Here is a 12,343-nt window from a genome sequence, read left to right as displayed (position 1 = left end):
ATGCACCATATTAGCTCTTGTCTTTATGGTTTATGTATGTTTAGATGAGAGTATACGTGAAAAGGTCACTTTATAATTACTGATACCATTGTAAACATGTAAAATAAGATAGCAGACCACATCTTAGCTTCATGGTCGGACCGTGTGTATTTATTCTTCTGCACTGAAGTGGCAAATATCATCACTTTTAGGCAGTAAATATACCGCAAAAATTAATTTTGAACACTTATTTGACTTTGTAAAATTAAACTCTATGCATTGTAAATATTGCAATTCTCAAAATGTTGGTAACTATTGGTGGTGGATAACATATTAAAAGCTCTTCCTGTTTCGTGAGTATGAAACTTACGACACATATAACTTGAACTATGTTGTGCTCTTGGGGCAAGATTTGACCATTGTGACATTGAATTCATGTCAACGTAATTCGATTGTAAGCGTATACATTTATACCATACATGAGCTCAGCTGATGTTTCAAAGGAATTGTGTTAATGTAAAATGATATTTCAGCATATAATTCAACATTTTACTACCGTGACCTTCAAGAGTGATTAAGGTCATACAATAAAAACTGATTTTAACATGCGGCAATCGGTCTTTGATGTAAAGATGTTCTACAACAAGTGTACTGATGTAGTATATGTGACTTGTATTACCTTGACTATAATTTTAATCTTAATCTTGATTCATGCAGGTGTAACGTTGAAAATGGACCTCCGTTGAAAATTGACCTCGGGTCAGTTTTCAACGTTGAAAACGGACCCCGAATGCCGTTGAAAATTGCACATGCCGTTGAAAATTGATAGTGTCTAGGGTCAATTCTCAACGGCAGGTCTGTTGAAAAATGAACGGATGATCTTTTGAAAAGATTGCACTATGTGGTGTTCACGTCCGAGTACCAGTGGATAGTGTTACAAAACTATAATAATGGGATATCATTAATTTGTTTCTTAATGATTTTTATGATTATATTTTCGACGATTTTACGTTTGTCAGGTAGTCAGTAATTGTTAATATATATTTATTCCCTGCAATAGAAGAATACATGTATTATATATCTGCGTATGGATCAGTTATGTTGTGTTCTGCGTATGGTTGTGTTGTGTTGTGTTGTTGTGTTGTTTTGTGGTTGTGTGATGTTGTGTGTTATTGTGTTGTTGTGTGTTGTGTTGTTTTGTGTGGTTGTGTAATGTTATTATGTCGTGTGATATTGGTGTGTTGTGCGTTGTTGTATGCTGTGTGGCTGTGTTTGTGTTGTGTTTAATTGTTCCGTGTTTGTGTAATGTGTTGTTATGTGATGTTTTTGTGATGTGTTGTTGCGTTATGTTGTGTGATGTTGTGTTATTGTCGGGTGTTGTGGTTGTTAGGTGGTGTTGTATTGTTGTTGTATTGTGTGTTGTGGTGTGGTTGTGTTGTGTGTTGTTGTATAGTGTGATGTGTTGTTGTGTGATGTTTTGTTGTGTGATTTTGTGTTCTGTAATGGAGTGTGATACTGTCGTGTGTTGTGTTGTTGTGTATCATTGTGTTGTGTTGTTTTTGGGTGGTGTTGTATTGTTGTTGCGTGGTTGTGTGTTGTGGTTGTGTTGTTTTTATGTTGTGTTGTTGTGGTGTTGTGTGTTGTTGTTAGGTGGTGTTGTGTTGTTGTTGCGTGTTTGTGTGGTGTGTTCTTGTGTTATGTTGTGTGATGTGCTGTTGTGTTATGTTGTGTTGTGTGATGTTGTGTTGTGTTGTTGAGTGTTGTTGTGTTGTTGTTGGGTGTTGTATTGTTGTTGCGTGTGTGTGTGTTGTGTTGTGTGTTGTTGTGTTGTGGGATGTTTTGTTGTGATATTGTGTCGTGTTGTTGTGTAATGTATTCTTATGTTGTGTGGTTTTGTGTTCTGTGATGTTGTGTTTAGTGTAATGCGTTTTTGTGTTGTGTGGCGTTATTTTGTGTGATGTTGTGTATCTTTTGTTGTGTTGTGTGATGTGTTGTTGTGTGGTGTTGTGTTGTTGGTGTGTTATTTTGTTGTGTTTTGTTGTGTTGTGTGATGTGTTGTTGTGTGGTGTTGTGTTGTGTAGTGTTTGTCTGTTGATTTGATACAAGCTCTCTGATTGACTACTAGGAGCGAGTGTGCCGTAATTTGGCGAAAATTTGTCCATGTTATTTCTTTCTTCGGTAATATAGTTAAAACCATAAGGTTGATAAATTAGGCTGTTAGAATCATTCAAATAGACAGACAAACATAAATTTATGCACTGTGAAAATAATTATCTTCATACCTTATGCAGAATTAGATGAAACATCCATGCATGATTAAATTTACACTTACTAATACATGTACCTCTATAGAAATATGAAATGAAATTGAATACCACACCTAGACTTCATCTTTTGACTATATGTACACATTTTACTGCACCGTAGACGTTAATATGCAAAATATAACGTAACGCTACCCCAATTGGATTTTTTTCGAAGATGATTGTGAAAAATTTCTAACGTGTGCATGAATCAAGATTTTTGAAGCAGAGAGCTTGAGACAAACCCGGTTTAATCCCGTGTATAAGTAGCTTCGAATGGTGACTGAGTGATCAAATGGACAGCTGCCCTAAAATGGTGACTGTGTTATCAATTGGACAGTTGCCCTAGATTGGTGTTTGGGTGACCCTCTGGACAGTTACCCTAGAATGGTGACTGAGTGATCATCTTGACAGTTGCCCTGCGTTCAAATTTGGGTAGCGTCACGTTATAATGATTTTTGACTGTTTGTGCTTAGAATCCTTGATTTGTCTTAATAATGATTATGGTACATACCCCAATTTGTATTTTGTAACAATGTCTAACTGAAAATCAACTATAGGAAAGAAATTGACGCTATTTCCATCTAAATTGCACAAATAATATCATTTAAAACAGGTAACAATTTTAACTATTGGGTGATTTTCTGCTTCAATCACTATCACAAGGATTCAATCATGACTTCTCTGTTGAGGTCTTTTAAAATACATTTACATTGTAATGTCACACTGATCATGAAACGCCATCTTAAAAAGTAAGAAAGTGTTATCATTGTGATATATGGTGCATCCTATAGCCAATACCGTAAATTAACTTATCTTTCCTACACAAATTCTTTTAGAATATTTTGCTCTTTTAACTTAAAAGGTTCAGTCAAGTACACTTAATAATTTAGATTTAGAAATCATAAATAGACCAACTCCTTTGTAGGTACTTAACAAAGATGCTACATGTACTATGATTATAAAGGTCACTTATAAAATAAATTTGTTGAAAAAAGCATCACGTTCAACAGGCAAAATGGCTTATATTATTTCAAAAATTTTTTATACATTACGTTAAAAAAGAATTATTATTTTTAATTTTGCAGAATGAGAAAGTTGTTTCCATGTAAACTAGATATAGAAGTGTTTTTTGTTTTTGTTTTTGTTTCAATAAGTTGCAAATGAGAATGAGGCCAGAGATTACATACATCATGGAAATCCTGAAATTCCCTGAAACTAATAATCAAATCATCATGGACTTAATTTTCTTACATTCATCAATTCTAAGTTATATATTTCCATAGATATTAATTCTTAACACTTATTGAAATAAAAATTAATGAAAACACATGCAAATAAGTATCAACAGGTAACTCATATAGGTAAATATAAGTGTTGGCATTTGGAAAAAACCATAATCGCTGTTAAAACAAACTAAATCAAAAATGTTGACGTTCAGAGATAACCCTTTGTCTCAGGTAAATATGTTATCAACTGTATTTCTATACGAGCCGGATATGAATGTTCTTCGTTAACAAAGGTTACCTAATCTTGGGCATATGGTTTAACAACTTTCAATAATTAAAAGATACGTATACTTTTAACACAGAAAAAGAAATTCCAAATTTTAAAACAAGTACATGTAACTCTATATCTAATTCACCATTTCCTGTGTTGTATTTTAGAATTACAAATATAGACATGTAACGATGTGTAATTTAATTTGCTATCGAAGTATTGGATGTTTCTATAGTTGTATAGATATACACAGATTTATTCACCCAGTGCCTCAGATAATGAAAATGTAAATTTCTAATCAAATGGCATTAATAAATTACTCTAGCTTCATTTATTTTCTAATAATTTATATTTAATCATTAACTTGATCTACATTATTGAATATCATATAACAAAATTAAAATACAAAAATAGAATGAATGTGTTACTGAAACTTCGTTATTTCTTTTTTCAGATATGTGAATGTTGCATGATTGTTTTTACAAATGTACATCAAAATATTAAGATCTGTGGCAAGTTTTTAAGTTCTAATACCCACTCGATTCCAAAGGGACTGTTCATTTTTGTCGAACAATCATTGTCCGTCCACATGTGTTTCCTTATTTCCAGCGTCCCGGATATATACCCGTGGCTAACAAGCTAAGGTATATAAAGGGCCACTACCAAACGGACACCACACCGCACCTAAGAAAGCACAAGTTGTTGGTTGTTGCTGGTAGCCGTTAGAGAGCTAAATATACCAAAATCCTTTGTTTGCTGTCTGATCATACCTGATCACGAAAATGAGTGCTCCATCCGCTGTTACACCTTTAGTAAGTACCATTTTTTTTCTTTTTCTTTTTAAAGACATATGTATTCATTCGGAATTTAATAAACCATATATTTGCGATATCGACTAAATTGGACATTCATTATCAAACATTTTTGTTCTTATTAGTTTTACCTTTCGAGATCTTAAAAGAATGTATAACTACCTTAGCATGATATGATTATTCAAGTTTTTTTAGGTATAATATGGATATTTAGAGTTGATATGAATATTGCAGATGGTAGCGATTATATAAAACAATTATCAAAAACAAATGAAGCGCGTAGTGGAATAAATAGAACTTAGCCACTTCAGTAATTAATTAATATGATTCAAGATATCATTTATTTCAATTATTCCGTGTACAACATTGCATCAACTGAATATACTGTTCTCATAAACTGAGATCTGGGTGCTCTCTTACTGGGTGTTCTCTCTAACTTTTCTCACCAAAGGAACTGCTTCAAACATAATAGTAATTTTGATTATTTTGAAAATATATAATGTTTAGGACAATCCTGATTTTAACATGATTGTTAATATTAACAGTTTCGATTATTCGTTTTACCTATTTGATTATATAATATATTTAATCTGCATGCTTTCTGTCCGCTTTAAATTAAAACACTACATTGTATTCCATTTCATTGTATTAAAAATCGAAACAAAAATGTAATCTACGGTGTTCATCACTTCTGATGTGTTTCTGAACACTGAGCTTCGTTTAATTGACATGTTGACTTATTATGGCTTTATATTTACATTGATACATATGTAGAAATACCAATGTATGATAAAACTCTAAACCATTGTATTAAAAATCGAAACAAAAATATGTCATCTACGGCGTTCATCACTGCTTCTGAACACTGAGCTTCATTTAATTGACAGGGATAATTTTCTTTGTTGTTAAAGTGTGTTGCACTGTGTTGGTTGATATTCGGTGTGTTTTTCTTTAATTCATTCGTATAATTTTCAATATTTTACAGATGGGTGCTTTACAAGGAGAGCAACCTTGGAGGAAATATCTATGTGGTTTGGGAGGGACAAACTGTAAATCTACCCAAGTTTTGTACGACATCTCTCAAACCAATCGAAGTGGTAAGTAAGGCATATCTGTACGTGGTGTCAATGGTTATAAAATAGCGAGGGTTTTCTTAAGCATTGATATCACTATTTTTGTTTAATTTCATCGGGGTATGAAAGAAATTTTGATTGCAAACTGTCTGAATACGCGTAGCTTATGACCGGCTTATTTCGTCACCACTATCTGATACTATAAAGCGTTTTGCTGGTAAAACCACAATGACGTGATGTAATAACCAGCGTCAGAAAACAATGACTGGTTAATTGATTGACAATGAGAAATTATAACTTAATCTCCTAACACGTCCTTAATTTGTGTTCACCATAATTTGCAAAAAAAAAAAAATATATATATATATATATATAGACATAAAAAGAAAACACAACTTTCCATATACATAAAAAGAAAACACAACTTTGTTCTTTTTTACTTATCTACCATCACATGGACATGGTTCTTTTTTACTTATATACATAGATATATATAAATGAAAAAAAGAATCGATCTTTCATGAAATTAGGACAAAGTTACTTAGAATTGCTTCATATGCTGATAATGTAAGTATAGAAATATTGTGTTTGTAGTCGTAATCGAAGTATGTTTTGTACTTAATCTCTTATAAACCACGCAGTTAACAATAATATGGAAATATAATTTTGATATTTGTCTTGTAGGATTTCACAGAAAAGCCAGAGATGGCACTGGGTCATCATATACTGGACAACAGAAAACATTTAAGAAAGCTGACGCAAACCTCGTCGGAACGAACTTTCAGGATACCATCACTTCGGTGATCGTGGAGAGCGGAGCGTAAGTGTATACACAAAATATGGATTTAGATACAATATTTGTTTATTTAAATGCGCTCTAAAATCAAATCACTTAATTTGAATAGCTGTAGGAATATATAGTTTTCCGTTTCAGAGTTCACGTCATCGCCGTTTTGTGGGCGTTGTAACCCCACACCACCCGAATTGGCTTATATGTTTATTTACTACATCAACTGTTTATCATGCAATAATTTTCCTTTCCCTTAAATTGCTGAAGAACATATCCATTTTATAACATGAATGTTTGTGTAGTGATACTAATTGTTTGATTTATATTCCTTTTATTCTTGTAGCTGGGTAGCCTATCGTGACATCAATTATCAAGGACCCTAGTACCTCTTCACCAGAGGAACTTTCAACGGAACGTCGTCTGAGGGTCACTTTCAGAACAACGCCATATCATCCCTGAAGCCTATTCCTCGTGTTTGTCCTTGCTGAGATAGACGTAACGAGGACGAGGTCAAGCCAGCAAGTTTAATCAATATCTCTTTAAGCGTGGTACTGATGACAATTTTACCGCATGAAACTAGTATATCTATAAAGACTGTTCAATTTCATATTTGTTTTCTTTATTATCTCACTAATATAAGGGGTTACGGAATAGGGCAACTGAAGTTATCCATATCCTACATGGCGACGGTGCAAAATTACGTAGAAATGTGTTCACAGAATTGAGAGGTATTTCTTCTTGTAACTTTATCTTGTAACAATATAAGCATCATCTTAGTCATAGGCATAGAGATCCACAGACGTTGGGATCAAGCATGTAAAATTGCGTAAGATTAGGGTATACTGCAGAAATGTTCCGGGTAAATTATATGGCTTAATAGCTACTGTGCTGTGACCGTAGGCATATTTAACGTAGACTATCCCTTCTGTGACGTCATACGTTTGTAACGTCGCTATCCAGATCCCGGCAAACGTATTTTATGTCATCTCAGTTTCGTAACAGAGAGCAAAGTGACCGAATCTATGTTTGCTGTACTCAAAGGAATAATAATGGAGACAATATTTGTTGTTAAATGTCATTTATTAATGACTTCTCCAATATTTCAAGTTTGATAGAATAACATCATGGGTTATTGATAAACATCAATAAAAATAAGATTGGAGAACAAATATTTGAACTAAACAGCAAAGATGGGGTACAAAATAGGCGGGTACAAAATAGGCTAAAATTAAAAACTACAAAATACAACATAGGCTTGTGAAAAAAATAGTCTCTGTTGATAAGAGAATATATTCGTAAACCATATAACCTGCCCAATCACATCCAATAAAAGGAATAAATAGATACGAAAAAAGGGGCGGGAAAGATGGGAGGGAAATTGAAAGAATTCTTGAAGATTATGGATAATCTTAATTAGACACACACAAAAATCTTCACGCTGGCTAAGATGGTAATGCGATAGTGACGCCACCGAGGACAAAGAAAGGTCAACGCCCTCGTGTTTACTTTAATTGTATCAATCTAAAAGTGTGACATTTTAATCGGTAAATTTAGTATAATTTTGAAGTTTCATGCGTGAAGCTGATTCCACAACTTTGTAAGTATCCCGGTACCATATATACCATAGCGTCCAATGTTAAGCTCAAATTTTTAAAACTTCTGTTCTTTGACTGAGAAGCTATCTCAAACTATATTTGATTATAGTGTCATTCCGATATAGACTTCTCCGGTGTTCTGTGCAATTTGCTAAGTTGCCCGGTACTGACCGCTGGTCGGTGGTTTTCTCATGGTTCTCCGGCTTTCCTACACCAATAAACATGACACGTCCTTAAATGACCCTGGCTGATATTTGGGCGTTAAACCAATAAAAAACTGTGCAATTTAGTTTGCGTCGGTAAATCATTCAAATCCGCGAGATACAGTGACAAAATACATTAATACTGTGTTAGTTTAGTTAATCTGCTGAATGTTTGTGATTTTCCCAGTATGAGGGTGTTTTCTTTATACATACACATGTAACTTTAATAATCCAGATCCCGGCTAATCACCTTCTGTCTGCGTCCGTTATGTCGGCCCCGGCAGCTCTCGCCATGGCTAAGCTGTTCTACCCAGAGACAGAGGAGACAAGGATCAAACCTACTGATGTATACAAAATGTCAAAAGGGTTGGTCTCCTATTTGGTTTTAAATATATATAAAAACAATTTTCGTGAACAGGACTAAAAGGATTACTGATTAAAAGATTATTACCAACTTACAACTGTATACTTTAAGCAATATTGTAAAAAGCGTTGTAAATATTTTTTCTTTGTTTCTGGATTTCTGATTGGCCTATTCATTTTTTGCATTCCACGATGAAAAAATATTCGGGAATGGCGCGGAAATCCGACGTTATCGTGACGTCGCAATAGAAACATTTACGCTGCATATTGATTTGGCAAAATAATCCCTAGGAAAAATCAATGGAATCGTACGTGTAAACATATTTCATTTTATAACGTAGCTTGGAAAATTAATAATAAGCATTGAAGTCACTATTTTTTAATTTCATCGGGTTATGAAATAAATTTTGTTTGCGAACTGTGATAATCCGTGTAGCTTAAGTAATGTATCAAGGATTTCCACGAATACTCATGAAGAAATGAACAATTAAACCGATTTGAAGTCAAACTTAAGCCAATATACTATAGCAATATGATTGAGAATGAGCCAGTGACAATGAACCGCACAAAATGTAACGAAGTACTAACTTTCTAATTTTCACAAAAGTGATTGAAAGTATTTTAATAGGATAAAGTTGGGGACTATTGCTATTTGAAACCCGTTATATAACAAATGTATATCTTGATTACCATTTCACGTAGACTTAAAAAACGGAATCGTTGTGTTTTCCGTTGTTTCATGCATATTGCACCTTTCTGGTAGGTCGAAATTTACACATTTAATATCGGAAAGCCCTTTAAAGGAAAAGGAACAAAATTTCCATACTTTTAAACACCATCCCAAAACTAGTTATGAATATTTTAGTAATTGTGTTAAGAATTGCATTGGATTATTATGATATTTCTATCGTAAACTACTTACCTGAATCCATTGGGCTGTGGCAGTCGTTTGGTATTCAACACTCGTTGATCTTGTGTCACTTGTAGACCAGAGCGAAACATCGTGGAGGCAGCCTCTTCGGGTGCATCACAGTCTATCAAACTTGTGGCTAACGTCGCGGTGAATTTGATCGCCTTCGTCTCACTACTGGAATTCGTCAACGCTACACTTAGATGGCTTGGACATCGAGTGGGAATGGAAGAACCAGGTGATGAGCTTACATTTGAGGTAAATCACAATGAACATTAAGAACATTTGTTTGATTATTTATAGCATTTCTTGAGGCATTTCAGATAGCTAAATACACGATTCCTAAAATTGATGATAAATTGATATGGAAATCGTGTTAATTGTCTCCAACGTATCCGTATTACTTCAGATGTGTTGGAAAGTGGTCTTCATCTGAAAAGTTGAATTTGTGTCTGAAAATAAAAAAAGTGTAAATAAATCATTAAAATTTGTCTGTAACCCATTTGTCTATAGCTGCAATAGCCAAAAGAAAAAAAGAAAACTCAACATCAAAACGTTAAAAGGGGTTATTCATATTATATGTTTCTAAAATATATAAAATATCACAGGCTGTGGTCAAATCTTCGGATCACCTCTTCATTAAGACAGGCCATTGCTGTTGTCGGTAATCTTTTTTGCTTCAATCTATTCTGTATGTTATTGCATTGGCTCCTCTGGATATTATCAAGTAAAGTGTCATTGATAAGACATTTTATGATTACTCCTTGGTATATTTTAATCCAGTTCATCTGTTCCTATGTCTTCTGGCCTCTTGCCTTCCTGATGGGTGTTGACACTAAAGATTGTCCAAAGGTTGCTGAACTGGTTGGAATCAAGACATTCATCAACGAATTCGTAGCATACACTGCGCTCTCCACATATATTAAAAATGCAGAGAATCTCACATGGTATGAGGGTCTAGCCAATAGTAACAACACAAACGTCACTTCCGGTGTAGTGAATGCCACCTGGCGGTTCGTCAATGGAGACATTGTTTATGATGATCTAAATATAACACTTGTAGGAGGCGTTCTATCAGTAAGTAAAGTCTATTACTGATGAGGTAGGTTTTGGTATAGACCCAGACCACTGCAAGAAATTAAGCGAGTTTGTTTGTGTGGTTGTTTGTGATTTATCTTTTTTATTACATCATTTTAGGAGACTGAAGTTATGCTCACATTTGATAATATACTACATGCATGAATGAAGTGGTGCAATTAAATAAAACAAAGACTTCTCTTCCGTATTTTGATAGACATACGGTTTTAAATGTTATATCTTTAATTATCCCTTTCATCAGATTAATCAAACAAATTATTCACGTATCACGATAACCTTGGTGGGGGACTATTGTTCCTATTAGTGATGAAATGACGTCAAATGACGTTATCGCGTAAAGATTACAAATAGTTACGTTCCATCACCACTGGGGATACTAGTCCTGCACAAACGTTATCGGGGACTGAGTATAACGTGGTACGTGAATTAGTCCCATTTAAAATGTAATGAGTATGATATTTTATTCTAGCGAACATGTTTTACAGGAGAGGTCTGTTGTCATATCAACATACGCCCTGTGTGGCTTCTCCAACATATCCTCCATCGGTATAATGCTGGGCGCTCTTGGCGCTATGGCGCCGTCTCGGAAAAGCGACCTATCACAAGTAGTCGTGCGGGCCATGATTGCCGGCAACGTAGCATGCTTCATGACAGCCTGTATAGCGGGTAACGTTACTTTCTATCACATCTCTCTATATCACATTAATATAAGACCAAATCTATCATTCAAAATATGAAAAAAAAACATCTGGACCAATCCATATATAAATTGGTATAAAGATATAATTTACTACTAATTTCCTTGTTCTTTTAATTTTGTGCTCTACTAGTAAAGGTTAGCTACACTCAACCGTATCTTATCTTTACTTTTTAGGCTTGCTGTATGAAGGAGAACTATGAAGATAAAAACCTATTTTGATTGATTATAACTTTTTTACATTGCTGTATACGATTTGCGAACACGACTAACAGGCTTCAACGCGTAGTAATGGAAAATTAAGTATTCCTGAGAGCAGTCTAGCGCAACGAACCGATTCTGAGGCAGCTAATTCAGAACCACCATGCATGTGATATTGTTTCGTTGTATTGTGAAACGGAGATATCATTCTCTTTGGAACGATTGGTGCATCCAAAGTGATCACGTATTGGGATTTAGGAAATGTTCAATCGAAGAGAAGGGAAGTAACTTTAAAAATGAAAGAATGATAAAAGTGAAACGTCCAATGAAATCTTCTGATTGTAACTGCTTTTTTTCACATCAGATTGCATTAATTTATGGCATTATTTTTGTGGCTTTTATTTGCTTCATGTTTTTCAACTTACGTAGAGGTATCTGCCATTGAGAGCGGATGCTGGTTGCATCCGCTATCCACTATAGGGCCAACATTAGATTACATTGATGTTGTATTATGAGTACATATTTATATGTTATAAAATAAACTTAATATCAAATTACTTGTCTGTTGTCGATGAAACTAAATAATTGCAATTTCTAATGGGACATCAAAATTCTGTTGTATTAAATATAAAACTTGAATTAGATCCAACGTTTGTCTTTTAAAGCTTGGTTATCATCAACTTCGCTAGACAAGGGAATTCAGTACAATACTCTCTCTGTAACGCTTGGCGGATCTCACGTCAAAAGTGAAGTTACTGCTTTCAAATTCTGATAACATGCGGCTAGGTTCAAATTCAGGCGACCAATAAAAACGCTTGT

At 34.2% G+C, this 12,343-nt stretch overlaps 2 protein-coding genes across 2 annotated transcripts; both read left to right on the top strand.

The window, feature by feature from the left end:
* Positions 1 to 4,383: 4,383 nt before the first annotated feature.
* LOC138314141 (uncharacterized) lies at positions 4,384 to 7,064 on the top strand. Its single transcript, XM_069254318.1, has 4 exons — positions 4,384 to 4,594; positions 5,580 to 5,691; positions 6,352 to 6,487; positions 6,801 to 7,064. The coding sequence occupies exons 1-4, from the start codon at positions 4,565 to 4,567 to the stop codon at positions 6,838 to 6,840; spliced, it is 318 nt and encodes a 105-aa protein (XP_069110419.1). The 5' UTR covers positions 4,384 to 4,564; the 3' UTR covers positions 6,841 to 7,064.
* A 980-nt stretch (positions 7,065 to 8,044) lies between these two features.
* LOC138314135 (solute carrier family 28 member 3-like) lies at positions 8,045 to 12,078 on the top strand. Its single transcript, XM_069254312.1, has 5 exons — positions 8,045 to 8,621; positions 9,606 to 9,786; positions 10,312 to 10,605; positions 11,112 to 11,292; positions 11,501 to 12,078. The coding sequence occupies exons 1-5, from the start codon at positions 8,524 to 8,526 to the stop codon at positions 11,524 to 11,526; spliced, it is 780 nt and encodes a 259-aa protein (XP_069110413.1). The 5' UTR covers positions 8,045 to 8,523; the 3' UTR covers positions 11,527 to 12,078.
* Positions 12,079 to 12,343: the final 265 nt, after the last annotated feature.

The sequence above is a fragment of the Argopecten irradians genome, chromosome 2, assembly GCF_041381155.1.
Source record: "Argopecten irradians isolate NY chromosome 2, Ai_NY, whole genome shotgun sequence".
NCBI classification, from domain to species: Eukaryota; Metazoa; Mollusca; class Bivalvia; order Pectinida; family Pectinidae; genus Argopecten; species Argopecten irradians.
Note: the sequence above shows the minus strand (reverse complement) of the source record. Positions and strands in the feature narration are given on the sequence as shown.

What these genes read in the sequence shown, in the direction of transcription:
- LOC138314141 (XM_069254318.1), top strand. Translation starts at nt 4,565, where the DNA reads ATGAGTGCTCCATCCGCTGTTACACCTTTA. An exon ending in CATCCGCTGTTACACCTTTA is followed by an intron (nt 4,595 to 5,579) that starts GTAAGTACCATT and finishes AATATTTTACAG; the next exon opens with ATGGGTGCTTTACAAGGAGA. An exon ending in GTGATCGTGGAGAGCGGAGC is followed by an intron (nt 6,488 to 6,800) that starts GTAAGTGTATAC and finishes TTATTCTTGTAG; the next exon opens with CTGGGTAGCCTATCGTGACA.
- LOC138314135 (XM_069254312.1), top strand. Translation starts at nt 8,524, where the DNA reads ATGTCGGCCCCGGCAGCTCTCGCCATGGCTAAGCTGTTCTACCCAGAG. An exon ending in GTATACAAAATGTCAAAAGG is followed by an intron (nt 8,622 to 9,605) that starts GTTGGTCTCCTA and finishes TGTCACTTGTAG; the next exon opens with ACCAGAGCGAAACATCGTGG. An exon ending in GTGATGAGCTTACATTTGAG is followed by an intron (nt 9,787 to 10,311) that starts GTAAATCACAAT and finishes ATTTTAATCCAG; the next exon opens with TTCATCTGTTCCTATGTCTT.